We start from the raw sequence: 24253 nt of genomic DNA, 5'->3' as shown, positions 1-24253 counted from the left end.
ACAATATTACTGAAAAAGCTACCCAAGTAGAGTACCATGTATACAGAATGTATAGACCCAAATACATACACACACACACATATGTTTTTTTCATGCTGTTTTCAGTCAGAAACTATGTTGGATATCCCTGTGAAGAAATCCCTTTCTCTTGCTATAGAGTGTTTTATAATTCATCTCAGCACTCACTCAGTCAACAATGCCATGACAAGAGCAGTTTTTTAATATTTGTCAGTCCCCTATCTTTTAAATGTACTTGGATGTACAGACAGTCTGATTCATTGCCCCTTTTAACCATGCCTTTTCCATTTAGGCTTGGTGTTGGTAATGGTTAAAAACGGTTCAGATGTTAACTGAGAACCAATATATATCTAATGAACAAGTTGTCATTAACTATTTATATCTATAAATTATTCTCTGCTGATTGAATGGTAAGCTAGCCTTTGATTGTGACAACCAGACATATTTCATTATATACTGTAACCAACACTGCGTATAGATTACACTGAAAACGGTGTGGATTGTCAGCCTTGACAAGACTTCATCACTATATTCAGTTCTCTGGTTCTCTGAAACTACCCCACTGACTTATCTCCTATTTAACCAATTATACATATCTAATATTTCTCAACAATAATCTAAGTACAGAGTGAAAGCCTTCCAAGGGCTGAAACAACACAAGGTTAGTATATAAACATGACATATTTAATAGGAAAAGACAACGTTTATTTAACTAAACAATTTCTCTCTCTTTGAAATGCCACTTAGTGCATGGAGGTTTTTGTATTGGGTGCACTAAGAGGTATTTGAAAGCTAGAGTGGCAGAACACAAATATGCCATAAATACCAATAATGTATATTATCCTGTGGCAGTCCATTTCTTTTATTGTCATAATGGCAACTGACCACTGATCGTCAATAGCAATCCCGACTTTCCACTGCAGTTGACTCCTCTTTCCAGCCACGCTGTGAGGAAGAACCAGTGTGGGTCGAAACAAGTTGCCGTTCCCCTTTTGTGATTTTTTAATTATTATTTTTAATCTTTAATTAATAAAGACATTTTAACTACACCCTTGGCTCATTGTGAATGTGCCTGAAGTAAGGCAGGGGCTTCCTTATGTCTATAATGTGGAGTTTTGTTATGTACGTCTGGTTTTCAGTGAGTTCATACACAATATAAAACGCTACAATAAATCTGTGGCAAAGTGTTGTCATTTTGTGTGTCAAGCAGATCCATTCAGTACAATTACATGTATAATACAGTGGGAGAAAAAACAATCAATCTGTAAATGAATAGCTCATGCTTTTGCCTGAGAGTCCATGTGTGTATGTGAGCACGCAAGTGGTCATTTTAAGATTACACAGTGGGTGCTCCTTCATCATTTGTACACTATCCAGGTAACTCTTGTGACCCCTTTTGCCAGCAAAACAATAGGAGCTTGAATGTTCAAAGATCCTATTACTTAAATCTATGCAAGTTTCCCTGAGGTACAAAATAAATTAAAAAAAATGTTTTAATACGTTTTGAAGAGTTTTTACAGTCGCAATGAAACCAGTCTCGCATCTCATGCTAGCTCAAAGACTCAAACACACTAGCAGGATACACAGTGAGAGGTTTTCATTTTGAAGCTTTTGCTTCAGTTTTCAAAAACTCTAATAAGTGAAACAGAGGGCAGTAAATAGCTCAGGCTGAAAAAAGAAAACATTTTCATTAGTAACTTTCAGTACAAGTGTCTTGACACATGCTACCAAAGTGCTCTCCAGCTACTTAACAGGGTTACAGCAGCCCCCAAGGTTTACAATGGCAGATCATTCCCTTTGTAAGTTGCACTCTCAATAGCAAGTGCGAATAAGGATGATGAAAACTAAGACAACAGTTACAATGGTTAGTGCTGAAAATAGAAAGATAAGTCCGGCAAAAATAGGGTTTGTCATGGGCGGTGTTTCTTTCACTTCAGACGGGATCATGTTGGACATACTCAGCATGTAGCCCAAACTCCAACCTATGCTGGTTTTCTTTACCTGAAGAGAAGAGAAGAGAATTCCCAAGTTCTCACTGGAAAAGTTTTAGGATGTTTTCACAGTCACTTTGCATGTCTAGAGAAGTTGAGAATATCCTGTTATGAAGCCCTAGGACAAAAGATGAGTCATAACACCCAAAGAACATCCCTGTAAAGAGTACAAGTGTATCTATTTTGTAACTTCCTCCAAAAGGACCTACGAACCACCAGACTCCCACACACCCCAAAGGCACCAAACAGCACAGTAACTCTCTTGTTGATTGGATCGGAAATTGGGAGCATCGCCAGCTGTTGAGGAACGGTCTTGTGATCAAATCTAAAGGGTAACCACCATGCAATTAGGAATCTGCAGCTGTAATGTACAACTTTTTAACAGCTACTATCTTTCTTTATGACTCATGACTAATAGACTGTCACAGAGTGTCACAGACCAGGAATCCCCTTCTTTTGAGGGAGTTCCATTGTGAAAGACGCCCCATGTCCTCAGGGCGTCCTGGAGCAATACATTGCCTGCCTTTCACTCTGGCCTCAACCTTTTGATTGCAGATGACTGGTATGTCTGCCATCCATCTTTAGTGGGTCTCTATGGGTGGCCTCATACACACTTTTGTATGTTAAACCCTGTTAAATCCCTTTGTCTGAACATGAGGGGCTGTTGCCAGCTGAAGCACAGCAACTCTCATCAAATTGCCATAGATGTAGTATTATTCATTTACTCCTTTATATATATTATTTCTCCCGAGAATATATAAACACAGGCTTCATAGCTGTGTTAGGGACAACAGAAGGCAGTGGGAGCAAGAAGTGTCTTTGTCTTTGTGAAAATTATGTAGTTTTTTGTTCAACCCACCTCTCTTTCGAAGTTGATGTTTTTCCAGGTCTCTCTGTCAAACTTGTATCCATCTGCCAGCAAAGTAAAGATGTAGTGAGCTCCATAGCAGTAAGTCCTAAGGTGTTTCTCGGAGATCATTTTCTTTTCTTTCCTCAGCTGAAAGGAAGAGAAACAAAGGTCAGTGTGTAGCCTGTGATTAGAAAGAATGATATAAATAACTGAAACTGAATGCTGCTAACAAAACATCAATGTTGTTGTCAAGATGAAGGCGAAAGACTTCAAGACCAGGACAAGACAGAGACAAAACAATGTGTGGAATCAAGACTGATTTCAATTTACAGTTCACACAGGCTTGTGTCTAAAGCCCCCCTGCAATACAGACATATCCACTCTTACATGGCAAGCACTAGTAAACATTTTCTTATTATTTCTTATTGTTATTTCTTCTTATTTAAAATCTCCAAATAACTTAGCTGATCATTGTAAAACAATAACCATATAACAAAGATTATCTGTATGTGTAAGTTTCATGGATATAGTTTCTTTTTAAATGCAGTTTTGGCATGGAGTACCAACCCTAAATCACACAGGAGGAAAATGTTGTCACATAGCCTGGCATAACTCTGGCAGTGATCTCAGAGCTACATTTTTGCCCATCCCATCATTCTACATTTTTTTATCCTATATTATCTTTCTTTTCTTCTCATGCTCTCCACCCTCCTGTTCCACCTTTTCACCTCCCATTATAACTATAGCTGTATATCAATTGGAAGAACTTACCACTGTCCAATTTGTGTGGCAGAATTTCTTAACTGTGGTGTTGAATTTATCAAGATCTGACTTGCCATTCAGCTCCAATGCCTTAGCGATGAAGAAAAATCCTGCATATGCCTGGCAGGAACAGTAGAAGCATATAGTAAGTTGTTTTCATCTTCATCTCTTTGCATGTGTTCTGTTTACATTCTGCTTTACCATAAAATCTCCAGTGACGGGTGGCTGCTCGACCCCATTGAAGGAGCACTGGGATGAGGAGCAAGTCTTGAAATCAAATATGGACTTCACGATGCTCCTGCACTTGTCTGAGTCAGCGGCTCCCACTATTGTGAATTCTTGATTTGGGTTGTATCTTTTTGGCTTCTGTGTGCACTCTGTATCATAAATGGACGAGGCATTCATGGTAGTGTTGTAACCGTCAGGGTAGCAGGGGTTAAAAACATTGGCTGGGTCAGAAGATTCCTAGAATGTTAGGAGGAGGAGGAAGAAAATGTGGAAAGAAGGAATGGGGGATGAGGAAGAAATAAAAACAAAAAGATAAGGTGGTGTTGGCAAGTATTAGCCAGATACAAACACCATCTCTCTCTCTCTCTCTCTCTCTCTCTCTCTCTCTCTCTCTATATATATATATATATATATATATATATATATATAATTTTAATTAAATAAGTCATGTTTACATATATATATATATGTGTGTGTCTGTAAACATTACTCTTAATTGAAATAAACATTCCCATGTACAGAGCCTAATGTAAATACAAACTTTAAAGTTAACATTTTATACCAGGCCCCTGCTGCAAATTTGTACCCATGATATATACTCACAGCATAGCATACTACTATTAGTTTCAAGAATTAAGCTATAAGCTGACAGAAATAATGCATTTCTCACAGACTAGCTTGACGACATTCACGGTCCAATCAATAATCTTAATGACATAATGCATTCTTGACTGGTTTCCCTTTGCCTGTTAGCAACTCAGGGACAGCAGCGTTCACTAATCAATTCTTAACTGGACATTAATGGATTCTGGCCCGCAACGTGCACCACACACACAAGCACTTAAAGATAGAACATAGAAACACATACTATACAGAGAGCAAGCTCAGGAAAGAACCACCACCTTTATGGTACCTGGGATATGACCTTCACTGCTTCCTCTGTACACAAACACACATACGATGAAAAGAAAAGCTGTCTACCTGGACTACTTTGTCGAGAATCCTCTTCTCAGCCTCATTTTTGCCATAGCAGAGGAAACTGTGTGTGTAGACATTGTAAGGGTAACCATACAGTTTGACATGCATGTAGTCAGCCCCCCTGAGATCATCCTGGACTGCAAAGGCAATCTGTGTTGATGCTCCACCAAGGTCCATGGACCCGACAGTCTTTGCCCCTTCTGGGCGTACATAAGTGTTCCATAGGTTTTTCTGCAAACATAATTCGAAATGTTAGTATATGCAATGGCCATGCAATGGCCATATTTGCAAAGCAGAATTCCTTTTAATTATTTTATTTATTATTTCCACATTTAAAGGGATACGTACACTTTGACTTACACAGACCAGATAGAATGATGACAGTGTCTTACCTCAAGGAAGTTTCCCATGAGGTAGTTGGCTGTGATCCACCCATACAGCCCTTCTTCTTGACCAGAAATGATGGAAGCATTTTGGAAGGTGAAAGGCAAAGAACTCAAGTAGTCAGTGAGATTTGCCAGGATTTCATTGGACCTCCGTTCATCCTTCTTACTTGTAGCAAAACAGAAAAAGGAACAGAATTACTTACTGATTCCATTGTCATTGCTACTGACCACTCCTGTTGCCAGTGTCATTACAGCAATATTTTGATAATCTGGAAAATAGACTTTTATGCTTTCTTGGTTCGATATGAAGTTGGTATCAATATGCTTGTCTGTAAGCTACACATGAAGCTAGAGCTGGCCAGTTGTCTTAGCTTAGCATAAAGACTGAAAGCAAGAGGAAACAGTAACAAAAAACATAGCCTATCAGTTACTTTAAAGCTCTATAATCAACATCTCTATATTTGTTTAATCCATACAAAAAAGTAAATGCAGTGACTCCGTATGAGTAGTTACAAAGTATTGTCACTGTGAGGTTACCTCCAGGAAGTCACTTTACCTAATGATGCAGAGCGATTAATGTAGTCTTTTAATGAGCATTCCTTTATGTCACTGGCCAACGTGGCTCCTCTAAAGGTTAAGACTAGGGCTATCTGCAAAACTTTTCTATGGATGACAGACGCTGTTGGACAGAAATGCATCGCCTATACCTCAAAGATCTCAGAGATTCTTTCAATGTGCTGGTAAAAGAAGCCTGGATACTTTACTTTGCAAACTTAATCTCTTCCTCACAAAGAAATCCCTGCACCCCACACTACCAAGTTTCTCTACTGATGACTGCAACATGTTCCCTACCTTCTTTGTTGATAAGGTTATGGCTAGTAGATCCAGTATTTTTTCTGACACTAACTACTACTGCTCTGGAAGTTTTCTAACCTATCAGCCTAGACTTGATTAGGAAGATGAAAGCCCTCTGGATACTATACCATCAATCCATTTTTTTTTTTTTTACCTTTTTTTTTTAAGTTTGACCAGTTATTGGCCTTGCTGTGTTAGCTATCATCAACGGTTCCTTCCTGCTTTGCCATTTCGCTACATTTGACCAATCTGCATGATTTGACAGCCATGTTAGGCAAATTTTTTTTTTCCAAATAAGAAATATCAGCAAACTGAGATCTGTAGTTTCAACAGCTGAACTAGAGATGCTTGTTTCATCTCGCATAGACTACTGTAATGCACTATTGTCATCACTTGATTACCCTTGATCATCTGCAACTAGTCCACAATGCTGCAAGGCTACTCACTAGGACAAATAGACGGTCTAACATTACCCCTATACTCAGATCTCTTCACTGGCTCCCTGTCGTATGTAGGATCCAGTTCAAGATCCTCACTATTACTTACAGAGAACTGCACAGTCAGGCTCCTGCATACATGGCTGTACTGCTATAGTCTTACTCATCAGCTCACTCTCTTAGGTCTAATAAGCAAATTTGCTGTTCCACACACTGGCCTTAAGAGCAGTGATGATTGTGCTTTGGAGGCAGTTGCACCCAAACTCTGGAATGCTCTGCCACCCACCCTTACAGACCGCTGATTCTGTGGATTCTTTCAAAAGGCAGCTAAAGACACCTTAAATACTATGTATTTATTGTGCATTTTTGTAGCACATAATGTGTATTTATCATGTATTTTGCTACGTATAGTGTATTTATTATGTATCTTTATTACGAACTATGTAAATGTAGCTCATTTCTTCATTTGGCTCAGGTGGTCATGTTATCTTCTGTGTTTTTGTTCTGTGAATGTTAATGTTGTTGTAAAGCACTTTTGACTCCCGTCTGTGAAACGAGCTACACACATAAAGCTTACTTACTTACATTATGTGTCTGTACATGCCAATATATATTTTTGTGCATGTACAGACACCTTTTTATATACAGTCTATGACAGACACATAAAGCATAAAGTCGTAAAGCATGTGTGTATTTACTGTAACACACACATATAAATATTTTATCACCTTGTTTTACCACTTTACTATTTTATTATTATATTTGTTTTTCTGTTTTGAACTGTTCAGTTTTAATAATCAGTTTATTGTTTTTACTTTTGAAAAAAATTGCAAAAATGTGGTGCATGAATGGAGTTAAATTGCTCTGATCCTTTCTGACACTCTCCAATACATTATAAGTATGGCAAGACAGCTAAATTATTTTCACTGTAATTACTGTAGCAGTCTCATTCCAGCAGTAGCTCCCAGAAATAGAGGTGTGGTTTTGTGTTTTTCAGCAGGAATGGCCTTGGTGATGTTGTCCATGCAGTCTTTGAATCCTTTCCACGATGCAGCATCTTTCTGTGGGTCTACTCTCATCTCTGAGATACCATCACCTGTGGGCACAAGACCAAGCTAAAATGATATTCTTAATTACAAGCACTGAAATCATTGAGCAACATGTCTAAGTTTTTGTGTTTCTAACATTTTTAACTTGGTCAGTTGGATAAAGGTTAATGGAGTATGTCTCAAATTTCCAAATGTGCAGCAAGGTATAGCTTTCAATATTCTTTTCATTACATCCTGTACTTCAATTTACACTACTCCTACATTTTCATTTTATTATCTTTTCAACCATTTCTATTACTACCTTTACATACAAAAGCTGTAATGTGCTCTTCTAGTTGTAGAGACAATGACTCACCAGGAACTTTACAGTTCATTATCTCAGTCACCACTCCTGTTTCATTCTCCTTCTCCCCTGGCCACTCATACAGGTACACATTGGAACGAGATGAACCTGAGTCTATCACTATGCCATACTGAAGAGAAAAAGAAAGAAAAATTCATGTTATAGGGTCACATTTTATTTTGTTGCGTCTGATTGCACTTCTGACCTTGATTGATAAAATATCTAAAAGCCCTAAATCTTCTTAACCTTTATTTAACTAGGAAAGTCACATTGAGGTTAAAACCTTTGTTGCATGATTTTAAATGATGTTGTTAATCTGACAACAATCTGAGACTATGGAGATTGCATTAAACTAGGCTGATGTGAACATTAGCACTCTTTTAAAAAACACACATGGTCCATCACGACCTCCATTCATCACCAAGCTGACTGAAAACCTCTGACCATGAGGTAAATGTAATGGAAAAGGTTAGCATATGATAAATCATGGAATTGCCCTGTTTATCCTGACATCTGGTTAAAGTCTGGATTCACATTCCCAACTGAGAATATGTGGGAGCTGAAGTATGGGTTTGTATACCTATCCCTGTCCCTCTGTGTTTTGAGAACTGTATTTTACACATTTACAGCCAAATACTGACTGCATGTTTATGTGTACATCCATTGCATGTATGTGTTCACCTCTGAGGTGTACTCTTTAGACCTCCATGTGTCCTGGATGATGGCAACCGCAACAAGAGCAGCAATACTGGCAAGGAGAAGAAGAAGCACTCCTGCTACACGACACTTGTAGCCCATTTGCTGTTTGGAAGCCATTTCCTGTTGGCAAGAAATAGGGTAAAAAAAAAAAAGATGTGTGGCTCTCACTAAAAGCATTTTAGCTCTCAAAGTGATGACACGTGGAGAGGTCTGAAAAGTGATGATGAGCAATAATAGCACACTTTATTTACATTAAGCTAGAAAAAAAAATGTTGGCAGCATTAATGGTAGTGATGGACTAAGCAATACCACCAGGTTTAACAAACACACAGGAGGAAACAAGATCAGAAGGAAAAACACTGTATATCATGATTGGCTGTCTTTACAGTTAAAATACTGTTTAAATGATTACCTTTTGTCACGCACAATGATAACAACACTGAAATACTTTAATCACATAACAATACCTTTGATCTGTTAATCTGCAAATATTAAAAGCAATTATATGAAATAGGAATTTTTTATGATGTCTGTTAGCAAAGAGAAAATAGGCTCTATAAGAACAGTGCAGCAAGAAAATAATGTCTCGGGAAATATACTGTCTTGCATATTTCGCCTCAAAGATTTTAATTGTGTTGTGTACAGAGACTTGAACTGCGTGTACAGTTGGACTTCAATACTCTCATGATATCTTTAATGATGAATTACAAATTCACCTAATTCAAAACTCTACACAAATTGGCAGAACTTGTTCAGGCCTTAAGGAAGGGCCATGGAGTGTGTGGGTGTATAGCTAAACTACAACATTCAACATAAAACTGTTGCCATATTTCAGTATTGCACAAACCCCAAGGACAGGGAAATCTGCCATTGAAAATCTTTAGGTTTGTATTGTGTTTCACTTCACTAATGGCTATGAGGAAGCAGCCAGACATTCAGGTCATCCAAAAATACTCACCTCAGGAAACAAAAATCAGTCAGATTTTGATCATTTATATAAACACGGTGTACCAGAAACTCCTCCGTTTGATTTTCGAATTCATTCTGAATGACAGAAAACAGTGTTTTTGCCAGATCCACAATGTGTGGTTTGATAGAAAATACTTACAAAAAAGCTATTTCTCAGATGCACAAACTTTGACACAACCTGCAGCTTTTGAAATGCAGCTCTTTGTCCCAATACACACACAGACAAATACACACACACACACACACACACACACACACACACCCTTAAACACTTTTTTCATTCTGATTTTTTATTCTGTTTTCCTTGCATGCTATTTATGTATTAGTTCTTTAACTTTATTTAAAACTAACTATTTTAGTAATGGCAGGTTATGCAATGGCAAGAAATTATCACATTCCTCTTAAAATAGTAAAATGAGGAAAATAGCATTGCTTAAAGTTTAAGCAAAGGACGATGCAGCATGATGTTGCAGCTTTAACTTAAAGCCGTAAAATCATGCTGTGTTTATGGCAAAGGTTAATCATCAATGGTTAAGGCATTGTAATTACAACCTTGTGTCATTCTACAGTTATACACAGTGCTGTCTTAGCCTTGTCATTGCTGTTATTATTAGACTGTCAAACTGTTGATAGATTAAACCGCAGCAACATTCCCCGTCTCCTTTTCTATCTCTCCCGTTTTTCATTACTTTTGTCATGTCTCTGAATTTCTTTTTAAGCTGTTTAAATCCAAAAATAAATATTTTGACTCCTTCATTGTCAGAAGACTGTAAAAACACCACAATGACAATGTTTGTGTTCAGAATTACCACAGCAACTGATGTGGAAAGAAGCAGACCAAAGCAGTTAGGCAAGGTGCTTACAACCAGTGGCGACATGTTAACAAGCATCTAACAGTCTCTTACAGATTTGGTATTAAGTCTGCTTAATACTTCACTGTTTTGTGTGTGATATTCCAGATTTCTCTTTATAACTATTATCCGGAAACAGACACAGGATCTATGTCTCTATGTCTCTCTCTATAGGATACTGTAAGGTTTCTGCCAGCATTGTGTGAGAACCAAATAACTCAGAGGTTCACTTTGCTTTTTACTCTTTACAGTCCGTTAGACTTATGTAACCTCAACATGAAAATATGATCTACTATCCTACAAAGATAGAACATGTTCTTTTCCCACACTCAGTAAAGTTAGTTTATGGGTAATGGTTGCTGCGTGTCTGAGCACAAATACTAAACTAGCAATATTACTAATGTACTGCATTTTAAAGAGTATAAACTAATAACTATTATTATAACTAACCTATTACAGAAAAAACTATATAAAAGCACACAGAAACACAACCCTTGAGGGTAATAAATAGATAGAACTCTCAGGGACTGTAACTAAGTTTGTGGACAATGTGTGCCTTACTACGACTAAAGCAGGGGTAACTGTATTTCTCCCTTTAATGTAAGTTTTGGTTTTTAATCTTTGTCAAGTTTTTATGGTATATTAAACGGTGTCAAGGGACTACTGTCCGAGTCCTCTACAGCTCTAAACTGGCAAATGTGGACAGACTCAAAAAGCAAATGAGCTAAGTAGAGACAGGTAACTTGGTTTTACTTTATTTTGTTTTGTTATTTACTGTAATTTTGAACTTACTCTGCATGTGAGTCTAGTTTGTAACATCTAAATTTAGTGTACTTTTTTGTATGAATAGTTTTGTCTCTACAAAAGTATAATTAGAGAAAAGCAACAATATTTCTACTTGTAGGATTGTCATTTTTCTCCATGAATGAAAATTTCTATAGGACGCTGAACTAGCCTGTCTCATTATTCATTTACACTTTTACACTGCAAGCAATTGCACATCTGCAATATGCTCTGAAGCACTCTGTTCTCTGTTGTCCACCCCAATGAAAGAAACAACCCTGTCTTACTTTTCATTTGTGCAATTACCAAATTACCATTTGTTCTTTAGTTTAAATAAAATTATGGCTTCAAATTAAGCTTCAAAACTGACAACCTGATACCCACAGTATCTCCACAAAGACAGCCATGTGAAGCTGGGAATGAAATAATTCAACATGCATTTATACAACATTTCATTTAACATGCAGTATTGCCTCTGCTTGTAGAGACTTGTCCTCATGAGGTTGAGAAGCAAAGAAAATGAAGTTGAACACTAATACATGCATACACAGCAGATCAGATTAAATCATATAACACAGTAAATAAACTTCCAATGAAACACTTTTACCTATGTCAATTACGCCTTTGAGATTAAGTTAGGGGGTTTTCAACAGGTAAATAAATGCATGTGAGAAAAAGAGGTGTTTGTTTCTTACCTTGAGGAGCCGGTCGGTAGATCTTACTTGGGAGTGGGAGTGAGATGGCTCTGAATAAGTGATGAAGAAACAGAGCAGGAAATATGGGAGCTACAAAGGAAGACAGAGAGAGAGCAAGGGAGTGTGTATGAGTGGGGAAGAACTAAAGAGTGACTGGCCCACAGGAACAGGAGTGGTGTACCCCAACAAAACAGAGCGAGGGAGAGAGGGAACATGGGAGGAGCTATGTGTACAAACTCAAGTTTTCACCACTCCCACCAAACCGGGGAAATTGAGCAGCCAGCAAAGGAAGCGCGGCCAGTGAATGATGCAGGGCTGTTCCTTGCTCCCTTACTGTGTCTAATGTTTAAGCACGGATGCTTGTGTGTACGTATGAAACAATGTGAGAAGAGAGAGGGGCAGCGGTGGTAAACTTAATTGATGTAATTAATAAGATCAGAGCAGTAGTGCAGTGTGGCCGAGTATCTGCTGCACAGGTTATCACAAAGTCAGCTCTTATTTGGTAGGCTTGAACTGAGGGACAATGGATGATGAAAATCAAAAGAACAAGTAATGTATCAACAATCAAAGATTTGTTGATACCTGCAACTCCCACTATGGCTTATTTATTTGTCTAACAAAGTGCTGTGGAAAATTATGCTGTAATCCAGTATGTTTGTTTTGCTTTTAGAGGCAGACACTAAAGAGCTGAAAGCATACTTGTAATTGTATGTGCAGATGTTTGTGTGTAATTTTATGTGCATGCAAACATGTGTTTCGATAATGTAGCACTTTCTGGACACATGAGAATTGCTTGCATTTAGGAAGTGGCTGGCAGGTGGTGCTCCTAGGACACAAGAGAGGCAGATTTGTACACAAAACATGAAGATAGTGTTGTTGTACTCGAGATTGTTTTGAAGCTCTCGTTCTTGTCTCAGAATCTATCGCATTTCTACTCGGTCTTGTCACGGTCAAGACCGGTCAACAACTGCGGGGATATCACTAAATTGCCTGTGCATTGTCTGATCTATTTGTTAACATCCTTACTTTTATTGGAAGTAAAACTTACTGCTTCAAATGCAACCAATCATGTGACTTATTGATCATTTTATAGCTGTTAATGGCTGTCACCAGTACTCCAAGAAAGTGAATGTCTGGGAGCTGGAGGATATGCCAGTAAAATCTGCAGTAATAAAATTTGACAACCTAAACTTAAACCTAAACTTCCAGAAAAAAACACAACAGTCTGTAAATTCTACAGTGCAAAGCTTGCAGAGAGGGCTGGGACTGTGTCAAACTATTATCACCACTTAAAATAAAGGAAGGTAAGCTATGTGTAAGTGACTTTAGCAATCTTCCTCTGTACCAAAAGTCTTGACCCACCAACCAAAGAGATTTTGCAAATATTAGCTATAGATATTAGTTACCTATGTTTATACTGTATGTTTCAGGACTCTATTTTCAGTTGCTTGCATTCTATTTGCCACCTAGCTAGGTGTGCACTGTCAGGGATTCTTCCCAAAGATGTCAATGAATGAATTCTTTATACATGGCCACAGAGAGAAAGATCACAGTTCTCTCGCAACATGCAGCCTCCATTTCCTTAAATACAGTCAAGTACAAAGGCACAACAGCAAACTGTAAACTGCAAAATAAATGGCAAATCCCATCTGGAGTATTAGAATACACTCAATGGCTCTTGCTGAGCAGATAAAAGGAAATGTATATAGCAAAAAGATGTCCCCCTACCCCGACCGTCTCATCCATTGGTCTATGTTAAATCTCACCTACATGCTCGCAAACATTTATTGTAGACCAGGACCCTCTGACTAATAATCACTGTTTACCCACAATCACTATGACCAAGACTTATTTTTCAGAGTTAAATATAATGAGTCCTAAGAATCTGCAACCTAAAATCTTGTTTCAGATTGCTCGATGCAAGTCAGACAACGATCTACACTCTACACCCCCTATCCCTGCTTCCCTCATCTCATCATCCCTTCATCCCTCATTCCATCATCCCCCATCCCTGCTCCCTTCATCCCCTCATCCATTCCTATTCAATCAGGGCACAGCTCTCTCATGTCTCATCTAGGTACCGTCTGAGGGGGCTTGAAATAAGCTTGGGCGAGAACACTTCCGAGACGGAACCCCCACACTGAGTCTCTCTGCCCTGTCTTCTGTACACCCTCTCAGACCAGCCTATAAGACGACATCCTTCTTCCACCATCACCCTTCCCCTCTATATGCATTAATCCATCCTCCATAATCCATGCATTCCATATTTGCATGTACCTCTAAATCACACATTGTTGTGGCGGGGTCCTTGCTAGTGAGGTACGTATTGAACAGGTTGCTGTTAGTGTGACTAGACATCCCAAAAAATTCAGGACAGTGCCAAAATACAGGCAGTTGTCCCGAATCCTGTTTGTCCCAAAAATTTATCAAAACCTGAGTTTTGCTTAGTTATAGCCTATTATAACATTAAATATACTAATCATTGTGGAGAATAATTTCGGTGTTGTGCACATATGAGCACTGTTCCGCCTCTCCATTGGCTACAGCAGGGACTGCAGTACAACAGCATTGTTATAGCCACAAAGAAACATGTTACATAGAAAAGTACACATTTACACTTTATTTGGAAGTTTAATCACATTAAAGATGATTGTTATTTCAGTGTTATGGTAAAAAAAAATATCTGGTTTGGCCAAAACATACCATACCAAAACCTGGTTGCCACAATGCCCTTGCTGTATTATTGGATGGTTTAAGTTGATTTTGTTAGGAGGCGGGACAGAAAGGACCCAAACGCAACACTCAGAGGGAAGGAGGTTTTATTGAGGGTTCACGGAGGGGGCTAGGGAAGAGGTGAGGGAGGAGAGGTGGACACCAGGGGACGCGGGCACGGAGGACCGAGGAGTAGGCGAGGCACGGGTGGTGAGGCGAGGAGCAGGGAGGAGCCGGGGGGGCGCCGTGGAGGAAGCCCGAGAGGTGAGGACCGGAGGATGAGCCCAGCCGACTGAACGGACGATGAGGGTGAGTGAACCTCGGAGGGAAAACAGACAGAAATACAGGGTTAGTGACTGGAGCGACAGAATGCAGGGAAAATGAGGAAAGAGGGAGAGAGGAGGAGAACACAGGGAGGCAGGCAGAGCAAAACAAAGGGTGAAATAAAGTGAGAAAAAAAAGTAAAACCAGGACACTCACCGTCAGCTGGGCTGTCCCCACAACAGATTTCAGCTCTTAGAGTTTGTATGTGGGTGTTCTTATGGGAATGTGGATCTTTCAGATCAATTTAAGAAGTGCCTATGTCCTGCATGTTCCACATTTTATCGTGTGTCATGTAGCGTGCAGCATTGGTCCTGGGGCCTGTACTACGAAGCGAGTTCAACATACCCAGGATATGATTTTGTTGTTTGGCTTAACTAACCCTAACAATCGCGATCAGGATAAGCGGTGGGCCTACCATGAAGCTGGTTATCAACTCGGTAAGTCAACCCGGGGTTTCCTAATCCAGCCGTGAGCACGTTCACATAAAAGAGGCGGTGTTAGCAGCAGATGACCAATCGCAGACATGAACAAGACCAACCATAGACAAAAAGAGTTCGGAAGCTGAGGTGGTGGCTGGGGTGCTGGAGAAGGATTGCGTGGCAGGATAACTGACCCTGTGTAGCCCATGAAGTACCCACAACAGCAGCATAAAGCTAGCAACCAAGCTATCAGACCATCAGAGGCTGCTGACAAACTCAAAAAGGACTAGCAGTAACATACTTCAGTCCAGTGAAGAGGTGAAGAAGCTCAAAGTGATAGCTGAAGCCAAAAGAGTTGGGTTCAAGGCTTCCATCTCCACCACCATGCATGATGTTGTAGTGATGGGGCAGTGGATAAAATACGTGCCTTTGGTGTGAGAGACCTGGGTTCAGTCCAGAGGCATGCAACCTCCAACATTGATAGCAATTGTAAGTCGCTTTGCATAAAAGCTAAATGAGTAGCAAATATCAATGTAAAATCTAATGTTAATCTGCAGAAACAGCAGAATTCTTAAGAGAGCAAATAAACCCGAATTGAGGGTGCTACTGCCATATCACCTTACTTTCAGTGGTCCCCTGTAGAAGTTGAAGAGTATCCAGGAATCCATGTTGAGCCTCCTCAGCCTGCGGAGGAAGAAGAGCCTTGCGGTTTTTGTAATGGTGTTGGTGTGGTGAATCCAGGTCGGGTCCTTGCTAATGTGAACGCAGAGGAACAGGTTGGGAAGCAGAAAGCACGGCCTTATAATCCACTGGAGGCTTCAGAAAAGGCTGGCACGTGGTCCCTGAAAAACTAGGGACGGCATAGCTGTCCATGGGCCAGCAGTGGAACAGAAACAGATTGATACTCGTCCGAGCTTCTCTCTCTCTGCGGAGAAAGGAAAGATGGCCAAAACAACTTTGCTGTCAACAATTTTAGTCAAAAAATTTAAACAATCCTGAACTATTCCATGTCAAAGTTCACAGGCAACAATGAGTTCCAACGACAGAACTAGTGACTTATACGGTTGCAGAGCCTCATTGAAAGTGTTGCATTCAAACACCCACACAGTCCTTTTCACCATATCCTGCAGCAACAGTAGCTCATGACAATTTCCTCTTTCTTTGCTCCAGCCTTCTCTGAGCTAGGAATGTGAACATAGGATAGGCGTGAGTATATTGCAGCTGGTCTTACTACCTGGCTTTTTGCCTCCGTTCTGCACTATGCTTAATGACATATTTTTGATTTGTTGTATCATTTTGGGTGATACATCCTAAACTGTACAATGTTTACACAAACACCAGAAATGCTCTCAAGTTAACTTCTCTCCTCTCCTCTTCACTTCTCTGCTCTTCTCTATTTTTTTTAGCACCTATAGTTGCTGCAGTGCTTCACATCACTGTGGCTGCTTTATAAATCTAGTGGATTCCTTAACATTCCTGCATGTGGGTGGTCTTCTGGTATCTGGACTGTCTACAAAGAAGACACTGATGAGGCCAGTCAAAGTGAATTACATGTCTGAGTCAGTGCTCAGTGAATGAAGATAAAATATTTTTAGCTGCCTAAAGTGAGACCTGAAACCCACTGGTCTGAATGAACCGGAAAGACAGGATGCTGACAATTGAATTTGCACCAAGAGAGGAAATCGAAGAAAGGCAGCGAGCTCCTATTTAACTTTATGGGTTTCAAGCCTCCTGGATACACATTACATACCTATCCCCCAGCGGCACTGCTGTAGTATTGTAGTGGTGTGTCCATTCCAGTGTTGCTGTCTGTCATGATGTATATAGGTAAGTATTGCTGCTGCTCCAAGTAAAACATCTGCAACAGATGTAATGTAGCACGGCTGTAAGGTATCTGGAAGGCTAAATAAGTTAGGGCTAAACAATAATATATACTGTACGTATATCAAATACGAATAAAATATTTGCAAAACCAATTTTTTGGACATCATACATCCTGCATTGTTTACATCCACAGGACTGTGTCCACAGTGTACCTTTACATCAATCGTATAATACTTTTTAAAAGAAATATGTCATCATAATAAGGAAACATTTAATGAACATATCAGCAAAGTTGCAAAAAGTTCTTACTGAAAATAACGTTAACTGTCAACTTATTTTATTTCTTTTCCCTAAAATATCTACCCATGGCAACTAAAGCATATGTTCATGGTCTTTGTTAAATATCAAGTATAACCAACACTGACCTGACAAGACTTTGTATATGAACTCTGTGTTTTCCTAACTTTAACCAGTGTTTTTGTATACTAAACTTAACCAAACACAGGACACAGGACATGAAGTTCAGTCTCCAAGGTTAAAGTCTGGCTTCATAAAGGCCTACTGAATATGGTAAAAGCAAAATTTATGAACTTAAGTCATTGAGATCCAAGTCTAACAGCTGCTCAATTGCTTTGACAGTGCAGGCAGATAATCAATAATTGGACGTTCTTTTGTGTCATTCTTTTAACAAACCATTATGCAATATGTTTTCTTACTGACTTGAAGAACAAATTCAATATTTTAGTCTTGTCAGTATTCTTGTGAAAGATTGAACTATTGGTGTATACCCTTCAACCAACTAAGCAGAAATTCCATCAGTCTCACAACATTACTACACATCAAGACTGTTGGTAGTCTGCTGAGATTTAGAAAGCTGCCCAGAGAAGTTCTCGCTAATTGTATGTGTGTCTGATGTGGTGCTTTTCAAATGCACTACATACCACAGGCCAGGGAGGAAATGTTGTGACATTGCTAGTGGTCAGATCAATTAGAGGACAGAGGCACTTCAAATCCGCAGAAAGACCCTGGGTTATGCAATTCAAATATCTTAATTTGAGAAATGCTTGATAATGGGGTTTGCTCTGTCTGTGTTCCCCTGTCTCTTTCTCAGTTGATTTCTTCCTCTTTTTTCTTTTTTGCTCGCCTACTTTCTTTCTGACTCATGCTCAGCATTTGCCGAACCCTTTCACTGCACAGTTCTTTTCTCACTTACACACAGTGTAACCACAATTTAAATGCAATGTAATTTGTTTGACATATTCCATAACTAGAATTATTTTATTGCATTTGAAAATGTATCCTATTGTGGATTATACTATTGGAAAGTATTCACTGTAATTTAATTATTATGAGGCTACTAAAATAATTTAAATTGGTATACTGGTGCAATGTGATCAAAATCAATATCCTAATGAAAATGCTTTCATGTTAGATTTTAGAAGTATAAAGATCATTATTATTATTATTATTATTATTATTAGTAGTAGTAGTAGTAGTAGTACTATCATTATTATTGTTATTGTTGTTATTTTACATTTTATTTCACTTATGTGTATTTTTTTAATAGCAAACGAACAATTCTTGTGTTTATGTAAATGTTTTTATTTCACACTTGCTTTGACAAGGTAAACATCTGTTTCCTGTGCCAATAAAGCCGCACTGAATTAAATTGAATTGATACTTGCAGTATATCCAAACATGGAACATACGTCATACATATTCAATAATTTAACTGTGCCATATTGATAGAAAATGAGCCATCCAAGTTTCTAATGTGTGGGTTTCTGATGTGTCTATGCTTGGTAATGATATGGTAATGACGTAGCCTCTACAAAGTATAGAAAACACTCTCCTCCACCACTGATAATAGGCTACAGAGAGACATTCCCAGGAAAGATGTAACACAACCCCACATCTCTTGCATACTAAAGCTGTGAAATAACACTCATCAAATAACTATTGAATTATCACAAAGGAAACACTTATCCTAATAGAATTGTAACTATTAGTGTTAACAGCAATCAGTGGACAGGTCAACACGAGGCATTAAATGCTGGCAGTGTAACATGATCTCTGAGGTCCCATGTGTAGTTGTGACTTTAGATTCAGTTATCTGCTGATAGCTGCTAGATTTAAATTTTTTACCAGGTGATGCATCCCAAGTGAAAATGGCAAGCATTCAACTATTGGGCTGGACTTTAACACTGGGACTCTGGGATTGTGTAAGGATTTTTCCTTTCCGTTTTGAAATACAGAAAGCTTAAGTTGAAAAATTAGACTGTCCACATAGTCATGGACTGCACTGTAGCTGCACTGTGCTGCAATCTTTAGTCAGAAATACCTTACTCTACGTCAACCACTATTAAGTCATCGTTTCCCTCTCACAGACACCAGTCACTATGTATTAATTAAATCGACAATAACAAATTTTTTGGCCACTTGGGGGCAGCACATACCTTTCAAGATGATAAGGTGCAGTGGCGTGTGGAGACCTTTTTTTGAATGGGGTCGCACAAATGGGGCACAGAGTTATGCAGTGGCGGCATGAATTATGTGTGCCCACCTGCAAATTTGCAAAATTTGCTAAAAAGATACATTTTGAATTACAACTATCCTGGATATTTCAAACAATTTCACTCGCCTATTCTTGGGTTGGCTTGCAAAGACTATATGAAGTTTGACAAGTAAAGCTTTTCGTTTATGAAATATTTTCTAACAGTTTGAGCTACGTTTCCGGAAAATGAGATGGCACCTGGGTAGCCCAGTCAGATATCAGGGGTGGCCCCTGTCACCACAAGCTATGGGCATGATACATCAGACAGGCACATAAGGGTACTTCGTAAAATGTCATGGCTACTCCCCTTTTTGGGAAATAGAAAACTGAGTATCCTATAGATGTCAATGCAATTTGTTGTGCTTTTGTATTACAATTTTGAGTGTGTATGCCAAACCTTAATCAAACCATTGTTTTATAGACATGTTTAATAATTATATTGCAACTTTGCCTGAACCTATAAGCAATCACGATATATTAATACATTCAATCTTACCTGTCCAAGAGGATCAATGACCCAAATTGTTGAAGAGGATGTCAAATTGTGGAAAAAAAGAAGAGAAAACTAGAGTGGTGTTCTTCTCAGCAGCTGAACAATCCCTGCTGAGTCATAACCAGAAATGGCAAAACTATCACAATTAACAAGGTGAGGGTGGCCCAAAAATTGCAGACTGACTAAATGCATAAGTTTAACAAGCCTGACTTTACTCATTGTTTTCTTTGTATTTGTTAAGAAATGAACAGTCATATCACTACCCTAAAGTAAGACTATATTAGCTAGATTATTAGTAGGCTGGACAATATCATATATATGTATATATATATATATATGTTCAAATCTGTTTAAAATGTTTAATCTTGGAATGATGTTTGATACCCAGAACTGCGTGGTCAGTCAAGGATGCTCCAAAAGAGAGGCCCGACACTGCCCGGAGGAGAGAAGCTGCTGGCTCGACAGATTTGGGACTGTAGGGCCTAGGTGGCCTGGTAAGCAAAATAGTGTGAAGATCAATGGTTGTCAACCAACTCGACATTTCGCCTCTCATCCAAGAGGCAGCTTCAGTTCTATGAGGGACCAAAAATGACATATATATAAATAAATAAATGCAGAAATAAATAATTAAATGCAGATATAAATTAAAATTAAATATATTTTTGTAATAAAAAAAGGCTATTTCTGTACTTATTTCTGTATTTCTATATTTATTTCAGTATTTATTTATGCATTTCTACATGCACTTTTTTCTGTATTTCTACATTTATTTATATATTTATTTCTACATTTCTTTACATATTTATTTATTTATTTGTTTCTACATTTATTTATTTCCCCATTTCCACATTTATTTATGCCTGTATTTCCACATTTCTAAATTTATTTATGCCTGTATTTCCACATTTCCACATTTATTGTTCCCTGCACCTTTATGCTAATAGAGTGGGTGGTGCCAACATCAGTCTGAAGCAGGATTGGTTAGCTGGGGGCCGCATCACAAAAAGTTAACTTTAAATTGACTTCACCACCACACATAAAACACGGCTTAATAGCAATCACATTTAACAGAAGCATAAAATTTTTCTTAATGGTAACTGTTAAGATTAGTTTATTTGTTAGTCACCACCACTAGCTTAAGAGCTTTAGCCTTTAGAAACAGCAGCTGAAAACAGCAGAGCAACGGGCAGCTCCGTATGGGAGCATTTACCGTAAATATTCAAATAGGGGTGCACTCCAGATTTAGCTGCGGCTAACTGATGTGGCTCTCCAAAACAACAGCACACATTCCTGCAGTTCTGTGTACGTATAAGTCGCTAATTGAAAACTCTGTAGGTCAGAGTGTCCACATGAAAAGAGTAGGAAGACATGGCTGGTAGTGTCTTCAAATAGAGTTGCTAAACACCTCAGCGCACTGAAGGAAGCCATCTGTATGTGTAAAGAGCAGCTCGCTGATGTCTGCAGGCAGAGAAGGCCTAGAGCTCTGACTGGTCCACCAATGGGCAGAAGTTGACCCCTTGAGACACAGCCCACATAAATAAATACATTAAAAAAATTTGTAATTAATAAATAAAGTTTAAGATTATAACGGAGAATAAATAATTAAGGTAATTATAACAAAGGTGAATAAGTAAAGGCAGTAATTAAAATATATACATTTATGTCTCCTTGTATAATTTAATTACTACCTACATTTATTTATTTACTTTATTTTTTTGTGTATTTAATTGGATGCTTATTTATTTATTTATTTCTGCCTGTGTCAGGATCGGTCCTCCATAAATTAACATTAGGGCTGGGCAATATAGCCAAAAATGTTATCATGATAAAAATGTCATATCCTTCAATATTGATTATTAAATGTCAATCTTTTTTTTTTTTTTTTTTCAAATTTAAAGCCAGATAATTGTGGTTTTATATTATTCTTTATGGTCTGAACAAATTCTTGATGCCAAACAGTGGATCACTTTACAAATCTGAGGCATAAAATCTAAGTAAAATTAAATAAAGTAAAATATTTTTTCAGTCCCTTTTCCTCAACAGAATATCTTAATAGAAAAATGAAGTGTTCATTTCTTATTCAAATGAATTAGCATTAATATATTACTACATTTATTAAACATTTGTTATTTTAATTTTATTGAGTAAATAATATCACTATGATGATCATTATTGATTTATTACACAATAAAAAAAAACACAATGATTTGATTTATCTGCAAATGTGTATTCAAACTCAAAATTAGCTCTCTTAAAGTGAAGTACCTTGTGCCTACAGGCCATACAGAGCACCCTATATAATATGTACATTTTTCATAGAAGTGGAGGTGCATTAGTCGGTCTACTGTCTGCTGTCACATCTCTAGGCTAGCTCTCTCACCCAAATGAGGGAGCGGTACAACTAAGCATAGCTTTAATGTTGGGATCTGTATGCAGCTGACAAGTAGCAAACGGTGATGCAACTTAATTATACTTTCCACGTTCCGCGAGGGTCCGCCTGACGAAAAAAACATCATCAGAGGGGGTACGGTCTGTGCGGACGTCCGCATGCCTCCTTTTTTGACCGTATGGCAAGCCATTAGTGCCAAAAACCGTCACTCTTGTAGCACGTTTTGCTAACAAAACGCCGTTTTGTTTTGACACGCCGTAAAAAGCGGCGTTTTGTTAAAAAAAAAACGCCTTAAAAACGGCGTTCAAATCTCACAAAGGACAGCGTAAAACACGCCGTTGTCTAAAATGATAATGAGCTTTGGATTTTACAGCCAATAAATTTGAACCATTATCATCCAATCGGTACAGAATAAGAACAGACCACACTAATTCAGCACGGATCTACTTTGCTGTTTGATTGTAGCCACCCAATGGCAGGAAGTAACCACAGACAAGCATGAAACACCACAAAAGTCCCAGACTGATCAAGGAAAATCACTACATTTACCAAAATTTGAGCTACTCTAGGTTATAGCTTGTAACATCTATTGATTGATGATTTTAGATCAAATTTGACATAAATGATTAATTTGCATTTTATTTATCGTCACTGTCAGATGAAAGTATCTCCTAAAATAGCGCATACAAACATAAAGAATGTAAGTAATCACCATAAGTGGAACAACTATCTTTACATGGATATCAGTGAACAGTTTAAGCCTCAATTCTCTTTATGACCCCTTCAGTCGGTGAAGTATTGAGTATTTACCTTTGTTTCTACAAAGCTTTGTTTTACCATGTTATCCTAAATTCAGTATGATCCAGACCAAAGGCAACCTGACACAAACGTGTGTATCAATCGATTCAGGGAAAACACAGCTTGTCATTTATTCTCTGGCTGTAAACTTTTTATTTATTTATCCAAAGCTATCCTTCTGGACTCCTGTCATAATATATGTGTTCCCCTGCAGCCTGCATCTCTAAGGCCTCCAAGCAAGACCTCACTACTGCGCATTTCTTGGAATTGTAAGTGCTACAGGACGGAGACTGACGTACTGCTGACGTATTGCGGTAAGCGTGTCGACTCATTTCCGTTTCCGGTGCTTGTGTGTTGGTACCGTGTTGTTCTGCTCTCGCTAAATAACAGTTACATTTGTTTGATTACAGCGGCCAACTGTTCGCTAAACACTTATTCTTTACAGTAATTTTGCCTAAGCACTCACAGTTCTTTCCATCTTTTAGTGACTGCTGTTCAATCTCATAGTTGTTCTAAAGTTTTGGTAGCTGACGCTACAGTACTTTAGCTTAGCCCGTTAGCGACTAAGCTAGCGATGGCTTCTCCTTCTCCCTCTCTCTCTCCTACTTTCTCCTGCTCGGTGTGTCAGATGTTCAGTTACTCCTCTGCCTCCTTTAGCGGTAATGGTACATGTAATAAGAGTAGTTTATTTATAGACATGGAGGCGAGGCTCAGTGATTTAGAAGTCCGGCTCCGCACCTTGGTAGATCAGTCTTTAGCTACTGTAGCTAGCCAGTCCCCGGTAGTCGGTGCGGAACGGCCTGAGTTAGCCTCTGGTAGCCGTCCTCCGGCATCCCCTGTGCAGCC

The 24253-nt window shown here is 38.6% G+C and overlaps 1 protein-coding gene across 6 annotated transcripts in view; it reads right to left on the bottom strand.

Annotated features, from left to right (window-relative positions):
- Window positions 1-1493: 1493 nt before the first annotated feature.
- The window catches only part of entpd3 (ectonucleoside triphosphate diphosphohydrolase 3), a 23949-nt gene continuing 1189 nt past the window's right edge, over window positions 1494-24253 (bottom strand). The window contains exons 1-15 of one of the 6 annotated variants that reach the window (XM_046046068.1): window positions 22694-22758; window positions 20605-20711; window positions 20224-20330; window positions 17100-17207; window positions 15973-16274; window positions 11895-11984; window positions 8579-8716; window positions 7910-8027; window positions 7442-7601; window positions 5220-5379; window positions 4831-5058; window positions 3823-4086; window positions 3631-3741; window positions 2869-3006; window positions 1494-2019 (exon numbers count right to left, since the gene is read on the bottom strand). In XM_046046068.1, coding sequence (XP_045902024.1) covers window positions 1831-2019; window positions 2869-3006; window positions 3631-3741; window positions 3823-4086; window positions 4831-5058; window positions 5220-5379; window positions 7442-7601; window positions 7910-8027; window positions 8579-8716; window positions 11895-11984; window positions 15973-16017 — 1641 coding nt within the window. In that variant the 5' untranslated portion in view covers window positions 16018-16274; window positions 17100-17207; window positions 20224-20330; window positions 20605-20711; window positions 22694-22758 and the 3' untranslated portion in view covers window positions 1494-1830. Of the gene's footprint in view, window positions 2020-2868; window positions 3007-3630; window positions 3742-3822; window positions 4087-4830; window positions 5059-5219; window positions 5380-7441; window positions 7602-7909; window positions 8028-8578; window positions 8717-11894; window positions 11985-15972; window positions 16275-17099; window positions 17208-20223; window positions 20331-20604; window positions 20793-22485; window positions 22567-22693; window positions 22759-24253 lie in introns of those variants that run through there. The other 5 variants (XM_046046065.1, XM_046046066.1, XM_046046071.1 and 2 more) reach the window with 5 other exon arrangements.

This window comes from Micropterus dolomieu, linkage group LG03, assembly GCF_021292245.1.
Source record: "Micropterus dolomieu isolate WLL.071019.BEF.003 ecotype Adirondacks linkage group LG03, ASM2129224v1, whole genome shotgun sequence".
NCBI lineage: Eukaryota > Metazoa > Chordata > Actinopteri > Centrarchiformes > Centrarchidae > Micropterus > Micropterus dolomieu.
The sequence above is the reverse complement of the archived record's forward strand: the minus strand, read 5'-3'. Positions and strand labels throughout refer to the sequence as shown.